This window comes from Sminthopsis crassicaudata, chromosome 4 (genome assembly GCF_048593235.1).
Source record: "Sminthopsis crassicaudata isolate SCR6 chromosome 4, ASM4859323v1, whole genome shotgun sequence".
Lineage (NCBI taxonomy): Eukaryota > Metazoa > Chordata > Mammalia > Dasyuromorphia > Dasyuridae > Sminthopsis > Sminthopsis crassicaudata.
Window position 1 is genome coordinate 162,327,838 of NC_133620.1, and position 19,867 is coordinate 162,347,704.

Here is a 19,867-nt window from a genome sequence, read left to right on the forward strand (position 1 = left end):
GGAAATCTTTTAAAGCTTGTCTAAATGTTGCAGATCACAGATGTTTTAGGTAAACATAAGATTAAGTGGAAGATCTGAAAACAAAACAATATGTGAATAGAATTAATTATTACTATCTTTGTACATTTTGTTTTTGAACTGAACACCTAAGTTTTTCCCTCAGTTTATTGACTGTCCTTAGTTCAGGTTGCTATGTTTTCTTTGGAATATTTGGTGACATCATAAGTACTTGATCAGTTTTCTTCATCTTGTTTGTCTTAGGTGTTGGTGAGGACACTGACTTTCTAGAATTAACAAATCCTTTCAAAACATGAGTCAGCATGGTGAAAAGGCCAAAAAGAAATTTAATAGAAAGTCATTTTGTGAAATAAATGCCTTTTGAATGATTAATATATTTTGAAATGCTTTTTGGCTTATGTTTAATAGGAAGAATTGCTAATGAAGAATTGACATGCTTTAGTTGGCTACTTCTTAAAATTGAACATGATTGTTTTATTTAAAACTGTAAATTTTAGTTTTCTGTTCTGTTTGCTCAAGGTTTCTCTCCTCCCCCCTCTTCCCTCGCTTCTGGTTTTGAGAAATTTTTCATGGACTTTGAAAATTAGTTAAATTCCTTTCTGATTAGCATTTAACTTATTTTTATGATTTTTGTGTTAAAAGTAACAATTTATTAAGTATATTGTGCAGACTTGTGCCAGTTACCCTCTTTTTATTTTTGGATTCTTGCTATTTTTCCTGACCTTTTTGAAATAGACCAATAAGCACTCAAATCTAATTATTTTAAGGTTGTGGGCATCCATACCTAGTCTTTAGTTTATTTCAGTAGTTTAACTAATATTTGTTCCCTCTGTATAAAAAGAATACTGCTAAGCCCATAATGAGAAGGATGCTGTTTATATGGAGCTTATGCTGTAGTATAGGAAATAAAATCACACATTGTTTTTCTGGAATTTAATATCTCTTGAAATAATAAGACATGAGAATAGATAACAGGAAAATGATTTTAGTATTTCTACCACTAAGCTCAGTCAGTTATAGTAAGATAATATTCTATTGATTATAGTCTTGCCTGGATAAAAAAGATGGGTAGATAGCTCATTTTGGCCCAAACAGCAACTTAGAGTGTACATTCTAAGGATAGTAGTGCATGGTATTTTATTTTCTTGGAGAAGCAATATGAAATATAAACAAAAGAAATTAAATATAGGGACAGAATTATTAGCTAAATAAAATCTCAGCCACTTGAAAAAGAAAATTAAAACAACTCTAGGAGTTCCCTGCACATTCAAATTCACATATAAAGAAAGATGAAACTAATGTTGGGGGGATTGTGGAAATGTAGACGTATTTAAAATTAATTAAAACTGTGCACAACAGAACTGAAATGAAAGACACCTTTGAATTGTGTGAATTGGTATGTGCCAGGCACTATCCGAAGTCTTGGAGATGCAAAGGAAAAAATAAAACCATAAACTAAGTCCCTGCTTTTTTTAGGAGCTGATAGTTTAGTAGGGGAGATAAGTTGCAAACAACCAACAAGATATAATGGAGAAGAATCTCAGAGGGAAAGCACTATTTAAGGAGTACTGAGAAAAGCTTCTCATAGAAGGTGAAATTTAAACTAAGTCTTGAAGGAAGCCATAGAAGCCATGAGATAAAAGATGAAGAAAGAGAAAAGTTCCAGGCATGAGGGATGGATGTTGTTCAGTCTTTCTAATTCTTTATGACCATAGCATGCCAGGGCCAGCTATCTTCTACTATCTCTTATGGCGGGGTTTTGCTATTGGAAAAATCATTGTTGGCAAGGTAGTATTTATGTTTTTAGTATGCTGTCCAGATTTGCGATATCTTTCCTTCCAGGGAACAAGCATCTTTTAATTTCATGTCTATTGTAGCTGCCTGCAGTAAATCCAAGAATTTGAAATCTGACCCAGCTTCTCTCCTCCTATTTGCCAGGAAGTGATGGGACCAGTTAGTTTTTTTGATGTTATGCTTCAAACTAAATTTATGCTCTCTTCTTTCATCTTTGTCAGAAAGCTTCTTAATTTCTGTTCACTTTATGCCATCAGGATGATATCGTCTCTATATCTGAGATTGTTGATATTTTTCTTGGTAAACATAATTCCAGCTTTTGATTCATCCAGCCTGGCATTTCATATGAAATGACGTGGGAAATAGCAAATGGAAAATGCTCTGATTTGGGAAATGGAGTATCTTGTATGAGAAAAAATAGGGAGGCTAATATAACTGGATTAGAGAGTACCTGAGGGGAAAGCGAAGTCTAATGAGAAAACTGAAAAGGTAGGAGAGGGCCAAGTTAAGAAACATTTTAAAAGCCAACAAGAGAATTTTATATTTGGATCCTATAACTAATAAGAAAGTACTAGAGTTTATTGAATGGGGGGGTGGGGAGGAAGGATATCTGAATAGGAAGATATACTGGAGCTGTTCAACATTTTGATCCCATTATTGAGCATTTACACTGGTCCAGTGTGTTTCCAAAATACTCATAGCAAGCAATATTTTTTTGTAGCAAAGAACTGGAAACAAAGTAGATACCTATTGGAAAGTAAATAGAAATAGTCTTTGAAACTATTATTAGAATAACATTCTAGGGTCTCCTTAACATGGATGTGTTTATTTTAATGTTGGAAGCACAATTGATTAGAATGTAAGATCATTTGATATTTATTTTAATTTACTGTATATTTCATTTAGATTTTGAAGATGATGATCTCTATGGCCAGTCTGTAGAGGATGATTATTGTATTTCACCATCAACAGGTATGTGTTTTGGATTAAATTGAGTCTTGCAATGTGGTTTTTTTTTTGTGGGGGGGAAAGGTGAATAAAAAGTACTGATTTTCTATACCTGAAATTTATCAGAAGAATGCTACATTGTGTAAGCTCTTTGTGGGCTAGGACTGTTTTTCATTTTGATTTTGTAACCATGGTATCCAGCAACAATTCTTATTTAAGAAACACTTTAAAGTATGAAGGTTGAATTGTCTTGGAAGACAACTAATATGCATTTGAAGACATGAGTTTCAACTATAAATAAAACTAAACTTTTAATCAACTTGTAGAAAAATGATATACATGCTTTTTTCCCTTGTGTATTGGAGATGAGAAATGTTTTTTTGGTGGTGTGGAATGCAATGTTAGTGAAATGGCTCTTGATTTTGTAGTCATGTGAACTGCATTTGAGAATCCTATATCTGCTCCTTTGTAAAATGATTTATCAGGTTTTTTCCAATTTTAAGTCCTATGATCCTAATTCTTATTTGCTTATGCTGGAATAGTAATATGTTGAATAATATAGAATTTCACAGATGTCTTTGGCAAAGCTTTTTACTTTTTATTCTCTGTTAATAGTTATTAGATAATTCATGTATAGTGACTCGCAAAATATTAGAGGACTAAATTTTCATTTCATTGATGTTTTGTGGGTGGTCTTGTAAATAAAGTTTGAGGCAGTGCTGTAATACGTTTTTCCTATACAAAAATATAGGAAAAAGATTGGAGCAGAATTCTGCATTGAGACTTTTGTATATTGACAATATTGAGAGGTGTTCTATAATTTTTCTATTAATGTAGCTTCCCACTTTCAAAAGTTTGCATGTAAGTTGGTTATTTGGTACTTTAGAATACATTTCCTCTGAGAAATAGTGTTATGAAAATGGTGACTAGATGCCAGATCTGAACCACAAAAACTTATTTAGTCTATTATCTACCTGAAAAGGCAGCATAGTTTATAGGATAAAGTTCTAGAGTTGGAGTCAGGAAAGAAGAATTGAATTGAAATTCTGTCACTCATAATAGTCAAGTCATTACCCTTAGTCACAGGCAAAGCATTTTCCTATGTTTCAGGCACTAATCTTTAGTGCTGTGCTTGTGTGGACAGGCAGATCACAAAGTTCCTGTTTGCAGTGTATCGTGTCCTGATCTCCCTAACAGTGGTACTGGGAGGGGCACAGTGCAGCCTGCATACTCAGCAAGAAGAGAAGCAGCACCACTGGCAGGAGCCCGGGTGGAGGTAGTGACAGCCCAGGACTCCTTGCAGTCCTATGCTCAGGACTGTAGCTTTCCATCCTTCTTCCCACTCCCTCTAAAAAAAAAATCTCCCTCCGAGAGAACTTGATCAGTGTGGAAGTGGAGAGAGTATAAAGATTGCTTTTCTTGGAGGGAGGAGCCTGGTTGGATGAACTGGCTTGTTTCTCTGCTGAAAACCTCACTTGATCCTTTGGAGAATTTAGTTGGGATAGATGGTTAGGCTGAGGACTAGAGCTATACTCCTTATGGGAAAAATTTGTTTGGTAATCGTCATACCTTTTGTTTCTTCTTTGTAGTGGCCCTTATATACACCCCTTTTGTAGTCATCTTTTCTGGCTTTTGTTCCTCCTTCTCCTCCTCCTCCTCCTCCATTTTTTTTTTTTTTTTGGTCAATATCTTTATTTATTTATTTTTTATTATAGTTTTTTATTGACAGAACATTCTTGGGTAATTTTTTACAAAATTATCTCTTGCACTCACTTCTGTTCCGACTTTTCTCTTCCCTCCCCCCACCCCCTCCCCTAGATGGCAAGCAGTCTTATACATGTTAAATATGTTATAGTATATCCTAGAACAATATTTTGTGTGTAGAACCAAACAGTTCTCTTGTTGCACAAGGAGGATTGATTCAGAAGGTAAAAATAACCTGGGAAGAAAAACAAAAATGCAAATAGTTTACACTCATTTCCCAGTGTTCCTTTTCTGGGTGTAGCTGATTCTGTCCATCATTGATCAATTGGAACTGGATTAGATCTTCTCTTTATCGAAGATATCCACTTCCATTAGAATACATCCTCATAAAGTATCGTTGTTGAAGAGTATAATGATCTCCTAGTTCTTCTCATTTCACTCAGCATCAGTTCATGTAATTCTCTCCAAGCCTCTCTGTATTCATCCTGCTGGTCATTTCTTACAGAACAATAATATTCCATAACATTCATATGCCACAATTTACCCAACCATTCTCCAATTGATGGACATCCATTCATTTTCCAGTTTCTAGCCATTACAAAAAGGACTGCCACAAACATTTTGGCACATACAGGTAGGTCCCTTTCCCTTTAGTATTTCTTTGGGGTATAAGCCCAGTAGTAGCACTGCTAGATCAAAGGGTATGCACAGTTTGATAACTTTTTGGACATAATTCCAGATTGCTCTCCAGAATTGTTGGATTTGTTCACAACTCCACCAGCAATGTATTAGTGTCCCAGTTTTCCCACAGCCCCTCCAACATTCATCATTATTTGTTCCTGTCATCTTAGCCAATCTGACAGATGTGTAGTGGTATCTCAGAGTTGTCTGAATTTGCATTTCTCTGATCTATAGTGATTTGGAATAGTCTTTCATATGAGTGGAAATAGTTTTAATTTCATCATCTGAAAATTGTCTGTTCATATCCTTTGACCATTTATCAATTGGAGAATGGCTTGATTTCTTATAAATTAGATCTAATTCTCTATATTGTGGAAATGAGGCTTTTATCAGAACCTTTAACTGTAAAAATGTTTTCCCAGTGTGTTGCTTCCCCTCTAATTTTGTTTGTATTAGTTTTGTTTGTACAAAGGCTTTTTAATTTGATGTAATCAAAATTTTCTATTTTATGATCAATAATGATCTCTCGTTCCTTTGGTCACAAATTCCTTCCTCCTCCACAAGTCTTGAGAAGTAAACTATCCTATGTTCCTCTAATTTATCTATGTTCCTCTAATTTATTTATGATCTTGTTCTTTTATACCTAAATCGTGGACCCATTTTGATCTTATCTTAGTATATAGTGTTAAGTATGAGTCCATGCCTAATTTCTGCTATACTAATTTCCAGTTTTCCCAGCAGTTTTTGTCAAATAGTGAATTCTTATTCCAAAAGGATCTCTGGATTTGTCAAAAACTAGATTTCTATAATTATTGACTATTTTGTCTTGTGAACCTAATCTATTCCATTGAGCAACTAATCTATTTCTTAGCCAATACCAAATAGTTTTGGTAATTGCTGCTTTATAATATAATTTTAGATCAGGTACAGCTAGGCCACCTTCATTTGATTTTTTTTTTTGTTCATTAATTCCCTTGAAATTCTCGGCCTTTTGTTCTTCCATATGAATTTTGTTGTTAATTTTTCTAGGTCATTAAAATAGTTTCTTGGGAGTTTGATTGGTATGGCACTAAATAAATAGATTAGTTTAGGGAGTATTGTCATCTTTATTATATTCGCTCAGCCTATCCAAGAGCATTTAATATTTTTCCAATTATTTAAATCTGACTTTATTTGTGTGGAAAGTGTTTTGTAGTTTTGCTCATATACTTCCTGACTTTCCTCTGGTAGATGTTTTCCCAGATATATGCTATAGACAATTATTTTGAATGGAATTTCTCTTTATATTTCTTGCTGTTGTATTTTGTTGGTGATGATTTCTCCATTATTCTTGAAGAGCACCAGTGACATCAGGAAGTTGATTTCTTGACTTGCAAGTGAATTGGATTTAAGTGAGGCAGGATTGTGAAAAGTCACCAGCCTCACTCTCCTCCAGAGTCATCAGAGTTCAGTGGCATTCAAGAGATCAGGACAGCTGGTGTTGGCCCTCTGAAGTTCTTCAGTAGCTTTTTCTAGCTCTTCTATTTAGTTTTTTTGGAGAGTTTTCTGAAATTTTCTTATAAACACCTGTTTTTTTCTTCAAAACAAATTTACCATCTTGTCAAAGGATATTTGATTTATCTAAAGATTTCTTGTCATTATATTCGCTTTACAAATATCTATTAGAGGTAGAAAAATGCTTAAAAGAGTTAGTATAGCCTTATCCATGAAGTGATTAATTGCATTTCATACTGTTTTCTGACATGAGCTACATTTTCTGACTTGAGCTACATCTTCTGACTCAATCCAGTGTTTTTTCTATCAAATTACACTTAAAGCAGCCCTGGTGTACTTGTGTTCTTGTGTTTACAACATGTAGCATACTTAAAAGTCCTGTATTTACATATTAACTGAAAGTGAGGCATAATTAAAAGTTTATTGATGCTTTTTGATTTTGCACTGCCACTTGATGTACAATGAGGTATTGTAAGCAGAATATTTTTAAATTAGCTTAAAATTTATGCATATGTTCAGCTTTTAGCATTTTATTATGCGAATTTATTTTGAGCCAGCACTTAGAAGTGTAATCAGCCTGGGAATCTAGCTTATCCAATTTCTTTTTATTTCATTCAAGGACCACAAGAAGAAAGACTGCCTTCTTCTTTAAACCCAATCTTATCTTCAAAACATTCTACACTTTCAAAAAAGCTAATGAATTCAGTTAAATGATTTTACTTTTATTCCTGCTACTAAAATATAACATTTTAAGATTTGCAAAATACTTGACAAATATTATCTTGTTTTATCTTTACACTGACTTTAGGAATAAAGTGCTTTTATAGTCCCTGTTTTGTAGATAAGGAAATGGAGGAAAGCTCACACTCTAATGTATTTCTTCAGTATATTTTAGTCCTAGATGGGAATTTAAAGAGTACTGGATTAAGAGTTAGAAACTTAAGTTAGAATTCCAAATTGATATTTTGGTTATAAGTAGAACTTTGGTAGAATTGCCTTTTTTACCTAGAAATTAAGGCTTAGCAAATGTCAAAATTTTTGGCAACATAATGGGCTTTTTGATGGTCCTCAAACACATTTACATTGTCTCTATATGCTAAGTACTATGCTAAACATACAGATAAAGATAAAAGTTCCCTTGGAACTCTTAATTACAAACAATTGTGTACAAATAAGCTATATACCAGAGGAATTGGCGGTAATGAATTAAGTAAAATTAAAGAGTAGTATCTGGAAAGATTTTTATTAAGAAGGTGGGGTTTTAATTGGGACTCAAAGGAAGCTAAGAGGTGGAGGTAAGGAGGTAGTTAATAGGGACAGCTACTGAAAATAAGTATCTTATTTTAGGAACAGTAAGGAGGTCAGTGTCACTGAGTGTTACAAGTATGGTTGGGTGTAGGGTAGGGGCTTTCTTAAAGTGTAAGAAGAATGGAAAGACGAGTAGAGACAGGTTATGAAAGGCTTTCAGTGTCAAACAGAATTTTGTATCTCATCTTGGAGGTGATGGGGAGCTACTGGAGTTTATTGATTGGAGGAGGGGAGGGGAGTAATATAGTCAGGACCTATACTTTATAGGAAGATCATTTTGACAGCTAAGTGGAGAATGTCCTGGAGTTGGGGCAGACTTATGGCAGAGTGAACAACCACAAAGCTGTTGTAATAGTCTAGTAAGGTGATGAGGGTACAGCAGGGTGATGGCAGTGTTGGATGAGAGAAAGAGGCACATGGGAGAGTTGTTGCAAATATAAAATGACAGATCTTGGCACCAAGTTACGTGGGGAATTTTTACATACACACACACACACACGCCTACTTATATACAATACACAGTACACATGTATGTATGCATGCATACGTGGGCAGCTAGATGGTATAATGGATAGAACTGAAATCTGTTCAAAGTTCCTAAGTTCAAAGCCAGCCAAGGGTACTTACTAGCTGTGTGACCTTGGGTAAGTCACTTAAGACTGTCAGTTTCTTCATGTGTAAAAAAAATGAAAGGGGAAATGGCTAACAACTCTAGTATCTTTGCCAAGAAACTTCAAATGGGATCACAAAGAGTCAGTGACTGGAATGACTAAATAAGAAGTGTATGTATGCATGTATGTATTACATAAGTAATAAGCACATATATATGAAATATGTACATATCTGATATCTTTAAAATGTCATCTAAAATTATTCTTATTTTGACAAAAATTTGCTTCAAATATAATTTAGGCTGATGAGGAAACTGAAGTTCAGAAAGGCTAAGTGTCTTACCCAAGGTCACACAGATAGTAATGTAATCTTTTTGAGAAGAGGACCTGTTTGTTTCTCTTTTTGTTTTGGTACTGAAATCAACAAGGATTTTTTTTTTTTTTTAATTTTTTTAATTTTATAATTACAATATTTTTTTTTGACAGTACATATGCATAGATAATTTTTTTTTTTTTTTTTTACAACATAATCCTTTGTACTCTCTTCTGTTCCAAATTTTTCCCCTCCTTCCCTCTACCCTCTCCCCTAGATGGCAGGCATTCCCATACATATTAAATATCTTATAGTATATCCTAGGTACAATATATATGTGCAGAACCGAATTTTGTTGTTGTTGTTGCAAAGGAAGAATTGTATTCAGAAGGTAAAAATAACCTGGGAAGAAAAACAAAAAAATGCTAACAGTTTACACTCATTTCCCAGTGTTCCTTTTCTGGGTATAGCTGATTCTGTTCGTCATTGATCAATTGGAATTGGATTAGCTCTTCTCTATGTTGAAGATATCCACTTCCATCAGAATACATCCTCATTGTTGAAGTGTATAATGATCTCCTAGTTCTGCTCATTTCACTCAGCATCAGTTGATGTAAGTCTCTCCAAGCCTCTCTGTATTCATCCTGTTGGTCATTTCTTACAGAACAATAATATTCCATAACATTCATATACCATAATTTACCCAACCATTCTCCAATTGATGGACATCCATTCATTTTTCAGTTTCTATCCACTACGAAAAGGGCTGCCACAAACATTTTGGCACATACAGATCCCTTTCCCTTCTTTAGTATTTCCTTGGGATATAAGCCCAGTAATAGCACTGCAGGGTCAAAGGGTATGCACAGTAACAAGGATTTATTAAATGGCTAACATGCCAGGGCCTGCTAAGTGCTTTTAAACAGAGATAAAAACAAAATAGTCTCTGCTTTCAAAGTGTTCAGATTTAATGAGGACAAAATAAAAAATACACAATTAAAGATAAAATAGATTCAAAACAATTTCCAGGAGTTAGGACATATATGTAATATGAAGGGCAATTTAAGGGTAGAATAGGTACTTAATGTTTTATTTAGTTGAAATGACTTGAAAGTTGGAAGACAGATTTTAACCCCTCTGATTTCAAATCTATTCTTTTTTTCATTACATGGTACTCTCTATTTGGAGTTTTGGTCTTCCATCAAACATTTATTTAAAATACCCATTATGTTCTAGGCACTGGGAAGAAAGCAGTCTTTATTCACAAAGAGCTTACATTCAAATGGGGGAGAAAATAAGTATATAATTAAATATATGCAGTATAAATATAAAGTGAATACAAATATATGCAACATAATTAACCATAAGGGTAGTTTGGGAGAGAAGGAACTACTAACATTTAGGAGAGAAAAAAAATGCAAGCAAATAACAACAGAAAGAGTGAAAATGCTAAGTTGTGGTCCACACTCAGTTCCCATAGTTCTCTCTCTGGGTGTAGATGGCTCTCTTCATCACTGAACAATTGGAACTGGTTTGAATCATCTCATTATTGAAGAGAGCCACATCCATCAGAATTGGTTATCACATAGTCTTGTTGCCATATAATGATCTCCTGGTTCTACTCATTTCACTTAGCATCAGTTCATATAAGTCTCTCCAGGCCTCTCTGAAATCATCCATAACATTCATATACCATAATTTAATCAGCCATTCTCCAATTGATGGACTTCCATTCAGTTTCCAGTTTCTTGCCACTACAACGAGGGCTGCCACAAACATTTTTGCATATGTGAGTCCCTTTCCCTTCTTTAAAATTTTTTTAGGATATAAGCTCAGTACAAACACTGCTGTGTGAGAAGGACTTTAAAAGGAGTTCATATTTAAGTATGAAGGAGAACTGAAGCCACTGGAATTAATTGTGATGTCACCTGTTCACATTTGTAGTTAAGGACAATTACTTTGGCAGATGCGTGTGGGATGGTCTGGAATGATGAGACGTATAAGCAGAAGGTTTTGGTAGTGCCTTCTGCATCAGTGGGCTATTTGTCTGGTACTGGGCTGTTAAGTGCTAGGAATCCAAAAAGGAAAAAAAGACAGTCTCTGTCCTCCAAAGGCTTACAGTCTAAATATTACTCACAGAAAGAGGCTGAAAAGTGGGAGGAGGAAGTGACCAAGGGACCATATCTTTAAGGGCCCTTTAAATGGGTGGACACAGTGCAGTGGGAGATTGAAGCCCGGAAGTAATCTCTGTGGATATTAGGACTGACTGTAGGTACGATCTTGGCCATACTGAGATAACTTCTTAATGGGTGACTCTCTGATTGGCTTTGTGCGTGTGACCTCACAGGCTCTTTATAAGCCTACTGCAGATAGCAGTCACTCTCTTTAACCTGGCTCCCTGAGCCAAGTGGATGGATAGCCCAGAGAGGTAAGGGTTTTGGTAGTGAACACGTGGGTCTTCTGACCAGGTGTTCACTAGGGAACCATCAAGTCAGGGCATTATGTGAGTAGGCACAATAAAGGCTTTTAAGATTACACGTGGCTGTTCTTGAGTGCACTACTGGTTATTAAGCTATAGATTCAAGAGATCGTGGCCAGAGACCTTTGAAGGCCTCAGAGTAGGCGAGGTGGGTAGAGTTGACACTGCAAAGGTCAGTGGCCAAGGATACTCTGTTGGGCCTAGGGCAGACTAGTAATTGTAACTGCCAGGAGTGCATGATACACACATTCTTAAAAAACATAGGAGTAAAATAAATGTGTTAAATGCTCTTAGTTTCTGGCAGGATGCTAGAGTTAATTCATCTGTTAGATTTAGGTCCAATGTTAATGTACAATATTCTAGCATTAGCTAAGTTTGTAGTGTGTAGTACATAGAGTTGCCTAGAGTAGTAGATAACTCTCTTGGTTTGGTAATGTTATTTACAAAGCCTGATTGGATTGCACACTTTGGAGTGGGGATAAGATAGTTTGGTTTTGGAATTATGTTAGCTGTCACTGCTCCACAGTGACAGTTCTCCTTCACAGCAACCATCATTTGAGTGTTTTTGCTATTTAACAGCATGATGCCCAAGCTCTAGATTTAAAAGTAGCAAGAATGTCAGCAACCTTTGAATTTTGGATGAATACATATCTGGAACCTTTTTCTTGTGATACTATAGATAATTTTAATTGCTTTGCATTTTTTTTTTTTTATTCTTTATTATATGTGATTATGAGTGTTAAAACAAGAGAATATTTTGTATTTTAGCTACTATGTACCTTTTTACTGCAGAATTTAATTATTTGACCAGTCATGGTAAGGTTGAAAATTTTGATTTAACAAACACTAATTGAATGAAGTAAATATATCTGCTTTATTGGCTACCTTTGTCTTCCATATAGATTCTATCTTCATTATCAAACTCTTTAGAACCTAAAATAGAAGGGATTGCTTTACAGCAGCAACATATAGATAGGTCATGTAGCCTAGGACTTTTTAAACTTTCTCCACTCACAACCCCTTTTCTCCTGAGAAATTTTTACATGACCATAGGTAGACAGGTGTATAAAATAGATAAATCAAACATTGATGATAAATCATAAAAATATATATATTTTAAAATAATTCTTTGATATGCATATAAATTTTACCATTTATTAAAGACAAACAAGTTTGCATACTAATAATAGTTATATACTTGTTTATTTTTACATAAAGAATTAAATCTTTGCAGAATATTTGGTAATTTTTGATAATATTTGGCTATATTTATTGTTGCCAAAATTTTCACAACTCCTCACATTCATTTACATGATCCCATAAAGGGTCCTGACCCATAGTTTAAGAAGCTTTGATTTAGTCCAACCATTTAATTTATAGTTAAGGAAATTGAGAGCCATAATATCTAATAAATGCTGAATGAATGTCCCAGATATGTTCATTAATAGTTTAGAATTTGGCCACAGGAAAGAGGGACTAAGTATTAAAGGAAAAAAGTAGAGAGAGAGTGATAGTTGAGGCAATTTGTACCCTGAGTACCAATTAAGTACTAATCAGGAGAGTAATTAACAGACCATTTTGGTCAGAATTGAGAATTTACAAAGAAAAAAAAAAATGAAAGGTGTATTTGGATAGATTTTGTAGTACCTTGAAAATGAGGCTAAGGTGTGTTAATAAGGCTTTCGTTTGTGTTCACTAAGCATTTTAAAATTTTTATTTTTTGAACTGAAGATATTTGCTATTAGGAAAACTTATCAGTAGTGTGTAGGTTGGGTTAAAATGACATAGTTGTTGGATATTCATTACTGAGTTCCTTTTTAGAAAATATATCATCACTTAAGTCCTTTTAGATTTCCGTTGTTTCAATTTTTCATTTCTTGTGGTACAACAATATTCCATAACATTTATGAACTACAGTCAGTTTAGCTATTCCCTAATTCACAGGTACTTTTATTCCATATATATTGTGGCTTTTAATTCAATAGCTGAGAAAAAAATTAATTTCAAAGCATTGAATATTTAAATTCATTCTTTAAACTCTTCTTGGGAGATATTAAGTTTAGATGTGATATAGGTCTGATTTCCAAAGATCTTGCCAATTGGGCAATACAGTGCCTTTAAAAAATATCTATATACGCTACTGTCTAAATGCTTAAGAGATATAAGGCAGTGGCCTTTGAGTTTTGAATATTAGAGGGATGATCATTGGAGTCATAGAAAAAAATAACATTTGGCTTGGGCTTTAAAAGATAAAACAAACTGAAGGAGAAAGAGGAAGGTATTTCAAGCTCAGGGATCAACTGAGCAAAGTCATAAAGAGTTCAATATGTATTTAAGGGTCAGAAAATTACTTTCTTTGGGGTATAACAGTGCTTGGGGTGGAGCTATAAAATATGGCTGGAAACCTAGGGTGTCATAGAAGAGTGAACTTAAGTTGGAACTAAGGTGAAAGGGTCCCATTGAAGATTTTTAGCATTAGTGTGATATGACCATATTTATGTGTTAAAAATTATTTTGGATTAGATGGGGTTGAATGGAAGGGAAGGGGCATTTCAGAAGTTTTTTTTTTTTTTTTTTTTTTAATACTCTAGATAGGTGCTAATGACAGTGGTACTAGGTTGTTAGTCTCGGAAATAGAGAGAAGCCAGAAATGCTGCAGAGATAGAATTAATTGAATTTGGTACATGGATATAAGAAGACATATCAGAAGAAAAATTAATGATATGCTAAAGTTATGAACCTGAAGTAGTCAGATGAACAGTAGTTATATATATATATATATATACACACACACACACACACACACACACACATATATATATATATATATGTATATATACACACACACACACACACACACACATATATATATATATATATATATGTATATATATATATATATATATGTATATATATATATATATATATATATATATATATATATATATATATATATATATATATATATATATATATATATATATATATATATATATATATATATATATATATATGTAAAATAATGAAACCAAAAGTAGTAGTTAAGTTTTATGAGAAAATAAAGTGATTACCCTCTAGGTTTTGAATTTGTTTATTTTGAGGTGATGGATAGAACAACCACATGGAAAATATGTGGGCCAAAGTATTGAAATTCTGGAAAATAGTTTGGAATTATGCATAGAAAATAAAGCACTTTACAAACCTTAAAACCCTCACTATATATAAATGTTAACTCCTTTGAAAGCAAGAACCTTTCATCCATTCATCCATCCATTCATTCATTACCTTTCTTTGTGTTCCCAGTTCTTAATTACAGTGCGCAGTTCATAGGAGTTGTTTAATACATACTTGTTGACTGACTTGATGACACTTCCAAGAACAAGACATTCCATTTCTTATCACCAGCCATTTTCTCTGGATATTCCCCAACTGTAGAATGTTTTCCCTTTTCCAATCTGCCTGGGAGGCTTGATTTTCCAGCCTTAATTTGTGTCCCAACTAAATCTCATGTTTTTCAAGAAGCCTTTCTGAAGTTCTCTTTAATTTTAGCATCTTTTCTCTGTTAATTATTTTTCATTTATCCTATATATAGCTTGCTTTGTATATATTTATTTGCAAATTATTTTAAATACCTCATTAAATAATAAGCTCCCTGACCTCAAGGTCCTGACTGTCCCTGACTCTCTTTTTTCTTTTATTGTATCCCCTGAGTTTTGCACAGTTACTGGCACATAGTTGGTGCTTAATAAATGTTTATTGATTGATTATCGACTATGGAACCATTGAAATTTAAAAGATAGAGTAAGAAAGCCGGAGGAGTATGCTGTTACTGAAGCCAAGAAAAGAACTTTTTTCCAATATGAAGGAGTATCCTAAAATTAGAAGTAGCTGAGTGATCAGCTCAAAATAAAGATAAAGACCTCAGTTTACTTAATTTGTAAAATGAGAGTTGGACTTTGTGGCTTCTAAAATTTCTTCCAACCTTAAATGTATAATTCTTTGATCTTCGTCCTCTTCCCAGCTCTTGTAGGTGGGAGTTAGTTTCCTGAGATGTTCTATTTTTGATATACTTTTAAACTTTTTTTTTTCCTAGCCATTATATTCTCTGCCAGACTTCAACTATTACCTTTATATAGATGATTGCTAAAGTTACACCACAGGATTTTATGTCTTGTTTGAGCTTCAGATCCACATCTTTAACTTCCTCTAGGACAAGAATTCTTCAGACATGTGCTTGGATCGGGGAAGAACAGTTCATCTTTACTTTTAGTTAATTAGTTAACAACTGTATATTAAGCTCTTAATGTGTGCCAGGCATTGTGTTAAATGTTGAGCATACAAAGTAAGGCAAACAAAAGATAGCAGTACTTCCTGCTATCTCACCTCTTACTGAAATTTATAATTTTCTCCCATTACTTAAAACCATTATTCTGAGAAGAGGGATGGATCCATAGACTTTAATTGACTACCAGAGAATTCTATAATAAAAAAAGTTTAAATCTTTCTGTAGAATGTCTCTACCATATCTTCCATTAGCATTTCAAGTACAGTACATCCTAAACTGAGCTTAGCTTTCCTTTTTGATGTTACTATTTCTTTCAGTGGAGACCACCAATCTCCCATTTTGAAAAACTTGCAATACTTCACCTTATAGCAAATTAGCAACAGGTTCTTTCAGTTCTCCCATCCATTTCTTCTCTATCAGTACCACTTTGCTGAGCTATTGTAATAAATCTTTTTACATTTTTCCATCTTTCCCTTTTCCAACCAACACTTCACACTGCTCTCCAAATAATCCTCCTTATCTAAATGATGGGTAGTGTTCAAAAATCTTGGATCCTTATTGTCATTTAAGTAAAGATAAAATGCCTTTCATTTTGAAATATTGAAAAGATACTTCACATTCTGTAGACATTGTAACTTTATGTTCTTATTTTTATGCCACTCCCTGTCACATGCTGTTCTCTAGACAGATTGTATAACTGTATTGCTAGATATTCATATGTCTTGTACTTCTTGGACTTGCTAATCTTTACTCCTGATGATTCAAAAAGCATCTTTTACCTTTCTTCAGTTGACCATCTCAAATGATATCTCTATAGAATTCTTTGTACCTCACAAAACACTTGTACTTAGTGATGTATTATTAATATTAGTTATCTCTGTCTATATTATTTCCTACCAGACTCTGCTCTGTGAGTAATTTAACTTTTTATCTCTCCCATTATAGCATAGTACTTTGTACATTTAAGAACTCAGTGCTGGAATTGAATTGAGGGAATAGACCTCAGATTAATTTAGGAAATAAGACAGCTCACTGGATATAGAGCGAGAAGTCTAGGGATAATACACAAGATTTTGAAATTGATACCATTGAGAGAAATTAGAAAGTCTCAATGAGTAGCTCATTTTGGGTGAAAAGATATATAGAATATGATTTTAGAATATTTTAGTTTTGTGATAATAGTCTTCAACATAACGACAAAGTAGAATAAATGTATAAATGAAGTTCACTGGAGAATGGAATTGTACACTTGTAAGTCTCATGTGTGTGTGTGTCTGTGTTTGTGTGTGTTTTCAAACTATCAAGCCAATGATTTGAGAAAAGCCTGGAAAGACGTCATGAACTGATGTTTAATGGATTGAGCAGAACTAGAAGAACACTGTACACAGTAAGATAGATTTAGCTCTACTCAACAATACATTGATCCAAGACAGTTCCAATAAACTTGAGATGGAAAAATGTTATCTGCATCCAGAGAGAGAGAGAGAGAAAGAGAACTATGAGGACTGAATGCAGATGGAAGCATATTAATTTTGTTTATTTTGCTTTTTCTTTCTCATGATTTTTTCCTTTTGTTCCTTTTCTTTCTTAACATGACTAATATAGAAGTTTAAAGTGACAGTACATGTATAACATATCAGATTGCTGATATGAGAAGGAAAAAATTTTGCACTCAAAATTAAAAAAAAAGAAATGTTTAAAACTGACTTTATATATAATGGATAAATAAAATACTTTTGAATTAAAAAACCCCCATCAAGCCAGGATGAATAGATGCCTCTTCCTTGACTTCATTAATATTACACTCTCTTGGTTTGAGGGTTTCTGAAGACAAAATCTTAAGAGTGAAAAGCACAGTGTGAAGGAACGAACATCTGGAATATGCTCAAATTTAGGGGTAGAGATGAAGAAGTAGAACTATTTAAGGAGAAAGAAAAGAAATGATTAAAGAGTTTTAAAAGAACATAGCCAGCAGGAAACAAAAGGTCCAACCACAGTTGGATGGTGATTGGTGATTTTGGACAAAGTCGATTCAGTAGAATAAGTAGAGTACTGAAATTTGTATGTTTTCAGTAGATCAAATAAGAAAATATACAAATGAGAGAGTGCATACTTTCTAAACCTTGAAGTGGTATATGAATACTAGCTGTTGATGATGGTGATACCAGTAATGGGAAAAACCACTTGGAAAGGGTTACAGAGTGAGTGGGCAATAAGATGCTGTACAAGAAAATTCAAATCAAAAAGGAAAAGAAATGGGAAAGAAAACAATGCAAGCAAACAACAAAAAATGAAAATACTATGTTTATATCTCTTTAGGCCTTTTTGAAGTCATCCTGCTGGTTGTTTCTTATAGAACAATAACATTCCATTACTTTCAGCCATTCTCCAACTGATGGCCATTCACTCAGTTTCCAGTTTCTTGCCATTACAAAAAGGACTGCTACAAACATTTTTATATATGTGGGAGATTTTATTTTAAAACTAAATATAAATGATTTCTTGATGATTAATTGTTCAGTATCATTTATTTCTTCTCATACATATGTATGGATGTAATTGATACGTCAGCATCTATAATTTCTAACTTCATCTCCCCAATAAAAAATATTGGGTAATTTTTAGGAACTATTTATTTATAATATCTTGTTCTTTTTATATTGTAGCTGCTCAGTTTATTTACTCAAGACATGACAAACCATCATCATTTGTTGAGCCAGTAGAAGAATATGACTATGAAGATACAAAAGAACCTACTAACTCTATTTCTAATCATCAGCTTAGTGGAATTGATCAAGGTATAGTAAAACAAACCAAACAAATCCACAAATCCCCAAACCTCTTTCTCTGTTATTCTGAGGCTAGGCTTTTAAACAAATAAAAAAAGGGTCTAGTCCAAAAGAAATAAAGGCAAGTTTTTTTGTTGAGAAAATCTTTAAGTAAAAATGATGGATTTTAGTCATGCTTATAGGATTACAAACTGTATAGAAATGTGAATGTTAATTTGGAAAGTTTAGGGCTGTTTTGTGACATTGTATAATGTGTTTTTTTGATCCTTGTTTGCCATAGCTCGTCTTTACTCATGCCTTGATCACATGAGAGAGGTGCTTGGAGGTGATGTCCCAGATCAAACAATGATTGAAGCAGTGTTGCAAAGTAAATTTGATGTGGAGAAGGCTTTAGCTATGGTGCTTGAGCAAGATAAAAAGCAGACCAAGAGTGAGGAAGCTATCTCCATGGGAAAGGCAACAAAAGGTATGCTATTAATTGTCTTAAAACCCATTATTACTTTTAATAAGTTAACGTTTGATAAAGTTTTGAATATACCTAACTCTTGCTCTTCATATTGACTACTTAATTGATGGATTTTTTAGGGTGTCATGCTGTTTCATGCACCTAATTGTCTTTCTTTGAGCTCATTTACTGTTTGTCTTTATATTTTGCCTGGGTAAATCAAATCAAATCAAATTAAATTTGAGTTAGTAAGTTTCTTGTTAGTAGTGTAAAAAAGGAATTAGATAGGAAATAGAAATTAATGGTGGAAACAAAACTGGGGATTAGATAATTTGATAATTTTTTTTTTTTACTATCGTTTCTTAGAAAATCATATAAATGGGAACTGATATCCATTCAATGTTTAAAATTGTAAAAGAGCCAAATTAAGTTTTTGTTTGTAGAAAATTAGTTAGCTTTAATATTAAAACTAAAAAGAAAACTCTGTGTTACATATACATTGTGCTAGTTACATAGTACATTTGAGCCTTTGTTTTTGTATTTATACTAGCCTTTTCTCACATTATTTGAACTTTTTTATTGCTAGTGTCCTGAATATGCAAAATGTTTTACTCAGGTTAAAGCAAAGTTGTTGGCTGAAGCTGCCTTTATTTGGGCAAAATTGACTGACCATTGTGGGATTTAAATATTTAACCACATTCCCATTTTCTGAGTTAACTATTTTAGACTAAAGAAAAATTGTTTAAGCAGGTTTTTCTTATGTGCTTGCATATGTTTAAAGATTGAGTTTTGTATAGTTTTCTTTTGTTTGACTTTTTTAATTAAATTTTTGGGTTTAAATTTGAGTAACCAGTGATCTGTTAAAATCTTAGTAATTTAACAGTTTATTAATTTAGGAATTAGGTTAATTTGCACAAAGACTAAGTAGGTTGATGGCTTTTATAGGGAAGTAATATAAAAAAAGATAGAGGGAATATTTACTCAAAAATTATCCACTT

At 33.4% G+C, this 19,867-nt stretch overlaps 1 protein-coding gene across 3 annotated transcripts in view; it reads left to right on the plus strand.

The window, feature by feature from the left end:
• Positions 1–19,867, plus strand: part of HBS1L (HBS1 like translational GTPase) — a 126,797-nt gene that overhangs the window by 1,561 nt on the left and 105,369 nt on the right. For all 3 annotated transcript variants that reach the window (XM_074309776.1, XM_074309777.1, XM_074309778.1), the window contains exons 2-4: positions 2,719–2,784; positions 18,302–18,433; positions 18,705–18,890. In XM_074309776.1, the coding sequence (XP_074165877.1) occupies positions 2,719–2,784; positions 18,302–18,433; positions 18,705–18,890 (384 nt within the window). The remainder of the gene's footprint in view (positions 1–2,718; positions 2,785–18,301; positions 18,434–18,704; positions 18,891–19,867) is intronic.